At 39.8% G+C, this 5,121-nt stretch overlaps 1 protein-coding gene across 1 annotated transcript in view; it reads left to right on the top strand.

Moving 5' to 3' along the window:
- Window positions 1-5,121, top strand: part of si:ch211-230g15.5 (polyhomeotic-like protein 3) — a gene marked incomplete at its 5' end in the record, with an annotated part of 12,642 nt that overhangs the window by 6,244 nt on the left and 1,277 nt on the right. Inside the window, 4 exons of the mRNA XM_035671133.1 lie at window positions 841-1,006; window positions 2,424-2,535; window positions 2,809-2,929; window positions 4,339-4,639. Coding sequence (XP_035527026.1) covers window positions 841-1,006; window positions 2,424-2,535; window positions 2,809-2,929; window positions 4,339-4,639 — 700 coding nt within the window. The remainder of the gene's footprint in view (window positions 1-840; window positions 1,007-2,423; window positions 2,536-2,808; window positions 2,930-4,338; window positions 4,640-5,121) is intronic.

Below are 5,121 nucleotides of genomic sequence, written 5' to 3' on the forward strand. Positions count from 1 at the left end.
GCTAATGTTCAATAAAAAAGGCTATATTTGTCAGTTAATTGAATTATTTTACCAGCTGTAGTGGACATCAGTATTTTAATGTATTAACTGTAATAACTGAAGCATGAGACGTACCTGTCTGTGTAGGTAAATGCTACAGAAAATTAGCATTTATCCAAAGTAACAAACAAACTATAGTGGGGAAGAAGTGGGGAAAAAACATAAAAATTCAATTAATTCAGTACAGAAAAAACACGTTGCACCTCTAACGTTATAAAATGAGTCTAGGTAACCTGCAGACGTCAGTCTCTCAACTAATCAGTGAAATAAATATCTAGATTATTACAAATGAAATCAAAAGAAATCAAAAGCTTTATACAAATCTGAATTAGATATCACTTAATTTACACTTTCCATAAACCATAATCTGACCCTCTTAATGTGCAGTGGTAACGTACACCAGCTCCTGGCAGCACTTTCCCAGTAGTAGTGATAATAGTGGTAAATGCACATAATGGTGTAATGGTGCGACTCACTCGCTCACTTTAGGTGTCATAAAAGCTCCGACTGCCGCTGTTAAAACTGTTATCAGCTACAGTTTACAGAGGTTTGGAGCTCATGTTCAGTAAATGTAACTTCAGTAGCATGAAGTCACTGTTGTCATGGATCAGTTTAACAGCTTTAACAGTTTAAGCTGCTGGACTAAAATGCTTTTGAGCCTCCAGCAACTCACATTTACACAGCTGATCGTGTAACCTACTTTGGCAAAGTGGGAGAAAATTCAGGTTTCCTGTGTATTTAAATAAATAAATATAAAGGTATAAGTGGGAGGATTTATAAAAATATATTTTTTTATTGCAGGTGAACCGCTCCTCGCTGCTGGTTCCAGAGCAGGTGACCAAACCACAGGAAGTCAATGGGACCAATGGGAAAGCAGCGTTACCTGTGACGGACACAATAAAACAAGCTGAGCCGTCCACTGACTCTGAGCAGGAGGAGGCCGGAGACACGGACGACCCCGGGAACAGTGAGTGGATGGTTTATAACTACCTTTGTTAAAACTGTAGCTGAGGTCAGAATGGGGTTTGGGAAGAGAAAGCTCTCCTATTTTGTAAAAATCTTTAAATATATAACTTGATTTTGCACTGAGATGAATAGATATCTATTATATGGTCATTGAATCATGATTCAAACACTTAAAAACAAAACTTGACCTCTTAAACGCCAGGAGAAAGTGCACACATTCCCTAAACTAAACCACTCACTCAGTGACATTTTGTTATTGTAAGTAACTGACTGCATCAGTATCATCAACAATGCATTATCAGAGAAAGGTGAGATTAAAAAAGCAGAAAGTTAAAAGTGGACGATCAATTATAACCTTCCTTTGTGGATTAAAAAAACTAAACAGGTCTCAACCGTCAGGTGTGGAAGCTTCTTTAAGGAATCGTCTCAGTAACTGAAAAAAAAGATTAACACTTGTTTTTTTAAACAATGAGCTAAATGTTTGGTCAATAAAATATTACAAAAAAGTCTTAATAACTTCACATCCTGTAAAAAACATGTTGTTGCTCCTGTGGTTTAACTTCTCACCTTGCTGCTGTGGTGCACAGGTGTACTCCGGCACCTTGGGACATCACTCTGGGCGTGGTTACACATTTCTGACCACACCCAACATCAGCGGTTGAGTGTGGTCAGAAGTGAAACATGGCTGAAAAGAAGCTAAATTCTGCTTTTCAGGCCGCATTATTTTTCTTCTTAGCCCAGGGTAACGTATTTAAAGTCCTCCGAGCACGAGCCTGTGTTGGAAAACAATCCTAAAACTCCTGCTATAATTTAGAAAATGTATATTTTGATACTGTATTGCAGTGAGAGTAACAGTGGACTAACAAACTATTACAAAACTGTACGTTTGATCCTTCAAGATTTGATTTGAGTCATTTTTCAAGCAAAAACAAACAAACATTCTCTGGTTGCAGCTTTGGTACTTTTCTTTCTCTTATGTGACAGAAATCTAGATTATTGATGATCAAAACAACCGGAAAAGAAAATAATAATCGACAATCAATAGTTGCAGCTCTAGTCTTCTCAATAAGGAACAATTGGACACTTTTCTCTGTTGCATCAAGTAGTATAAAGTGGACTTGAAATAGTCTGGTCTCACTTGGTGTAATGACTCAGGTCTTTACACTAAGAATCATAAAGGTATTTATATCTGCAACTTTAAGATAAGACTTTATTGATCCTACAGAGGGGAAATGTAGCTTCAATTACACAATAAATAAGAAAATATACATTAAATAAAGATATAAGGAGGTGGTATGGAAGAGAGAGTTATATATGTGATTTATGTATTTCCTGAAAAAGATTAACACCTTGTGCAGCTTTAACATCTCTGAAATGAAACACAGTTGACAGTGAATGTGTTTGTCTCGCACATATAGGGTCGGCCCACAGGGACAGGACAGTGCTGCACTGCCAGTTCTGCGGGAAGAGAGGCCACGCACACAACTTCATGCGGTCCAAGCGCTTCTGCTCCACTTCCTGTGCACGCGGGTGAGACCTGATTTCATTGGCTCACAATTCAAAAAGCCACTTTTTGTGCAGCGTGACCTTCAGACAGAGTTTCTGAAATGCAGCAGCGTCTTTAAAGGGGTGTTGCTGTCACAGCAGCAGCAACGCTGACAGGATGTGGTGTGCGGCCTGTGTAGATACACACAGGTGTTAAAAAAAAATATGAGTGTGAATCAAAGCAGTAGAGCGAGGAAACACACCACTTCTCTCATTGTTTCTCTGCCCTCCTTCTCCCTACCTCTGTGTCTCCATCAGGTTTAACGTTCGTCTGACGAAGCGTCTGCGGGCCCTGAGTGCAGGCAGTCGGTCAGAGAGGCCCCGCCCAGCCCTGAACAGGGCAGAGTCCGTTCCTGGGAAACCTCTGTTACTGCGACTGGTAGGGACACTGAACTACCACAGTTTAAACTCAAGCAAAATAAATGACCTGATCCAAGTAGACCCAAAGAGCCAAACAGAGGAAACACCAACCAAGTATTCTGTGGACACGAAGATAACGATACACTAAAACATACCTATAAAGATTATATTCCATTTCTGCCAGTAGATTCTCCTCAATGTCACACACTGGTCCTCTAATGTAATAAATAGGAGCTTGAACATCAATAAAAGTGTTGCTTTCTGGTAAATGTCACAATAAAAGTCTTTTCTGTTAAAAGTTTGTGAGCAAGCGCTGTCCTGTATTGTTAAGAAAACTCCTGGAAAATGTCCTGGAAAGGTCCTGGAAAATGATTTCTTAAAAACAGTGGGAACCCTGAACGTTAAGATTATTTTATATGTTAAATTGATGAACCAAAATATGTCCCCCACACTATTTAACACTCACCTGCTGAAGAAACTTTGTTCTTCTTTTCTTTTTTTCTTCCTTTGTGGTCAGCTCAGATTTACTCGTTATTTCACAACCAAAGTCGCCAAAACATCCACAGAAGCTCTTTAACCTCCTGCTGCTGTTTAATCCGCATCTCACTCATCCACATAAAGCTAAACACACTGATAACATCTCAGTCCTTCATCAATATCTTCATCTAAAACAGCAGTTCAGTTATAAATTAACACTTGATTCTTGTTTTTTAGACTCTATATATGAGATTATGACTGTAGACTGTAGGTCATTTATGGATATAATTGAACATTTAATTAAGTTTGAGACTTGAGAGTTTGGACTCTCATTGAAATCATTGCCATGACTCTGATTAGAAAATGTGAAATTAGTTCCTAAAATTGTCTTTGTCTTTGTTTTTATCGACTTTATTGCAGTTGGAAGTTTGTTGTAGCCTCTAGTGTCCATCAGAGGAACTGCACTGTTAGCACCCAGCTGTTCTTTCAATATTTCAGTCTACTGAGTGAGTGCAGGTTTATTCAGTGGTGGAAAGTAACTAAGTACTTTCAAGTGTTTTAAATAGGTACAAATTTGAGGTAGTTTTATTCAAGCACCTACATTTCAGAGAGAAATATTGTACTTTTTAATTCCAAAACATGAATTTGACAGCTGGATTTACCTTTCAGACTAAGATTTTATATTTAAAAAAAACATGATCATCTTCTAAAATACAGTGAATTAAGAATAAAATGTTTCAGTCCGTCAGTTGTTTGCAGGTTTAATTTCAATCCAATATTTCACAAAACAGCAAAGATTAGACAAAAGCCTGAAAACTGAAAACACATTTGTTATTGTTGTATTTATTCAGACTTTAAAGAAGCAAACATTTTCTGAATCTCCTCGAGTATTAAAGTCATGAAGGATGAACTCACTCGCTTCTTTACCTCTTTTTTTCTCACAACTCGCAGCCTCGTGATCTCTGGAGTGCCGGGCGGCGAGAGAAGGAGGGGAAGGAGAAGGCAACGGCAGCAGAAGAGGAGGAGGAGGAGGAGGAGGACATGCGGGGAGGAGGGGAGGAGGAAGATGATGATGCTGGGGAGGAGGATCCTGCTGTCGCCATGACAGCCAGGATGGAGCGTCGGGCGGCGCGGAGAGCGAGGAGGGCGTCTGCGCCCGCCTTGACCACCTCTTCGCCCACGACCACGTTCAAACCCGCCCCCTCCCAGTGGAGCGTGGAGGAAGTGACATCCTTCATACACACACTGCCAGGTGAACACCGACTGCATATTAAACAAATCGCTCTCATGTGGAGTCTTTGGACGCCGTTCAGCTTCTGTTGAAACTGTCGGTTTGATTTATACAAACACTCGAGTGTCTTAATCATCAACAGATGACGAACACCAGGGGGGAGCTCAGTCACAGCTTCTCTATCCCCCCCATGTACAATTAAGTGTTTCGCAAAACGCTTAAATTAACCGCTGGGTGAGGTAACGTGCATACTTTTAACCACCAACTGTCAGCACGAGTGACATCACTGTGAAACATCTGGAAGGAAAACAAAACACAGTGAAAACTGCGGGTGTCATTCCCAAACTCAAATCTGTAGATATCTGCAAATTCAGGAGGTTTCAGGAGGCTCCTCACTTTAATAAGTATAGAATCATATAATATATATAAGATATAATGCTTTAGCAAGTAGATTAAACTCCAACAAGAGCAGCGTGGGATCAGTTGTTGTCTTCACCACCATT

The sequence above is a fragment of the Morone saxatilis genome, unplaced genomic scaffold, assembly GCF_004916995.1.
Source record: "Morone saxatilis isolate NCDOM2014 unplaced genomic scaffold, NCSU_SB_2.0 Contig0, whole genome shotgun sequence".
NCBI lineage: Eukaryota > Metazoa > Chordata > Actinopteri > Moronidae > Morone > Morone saxatilis.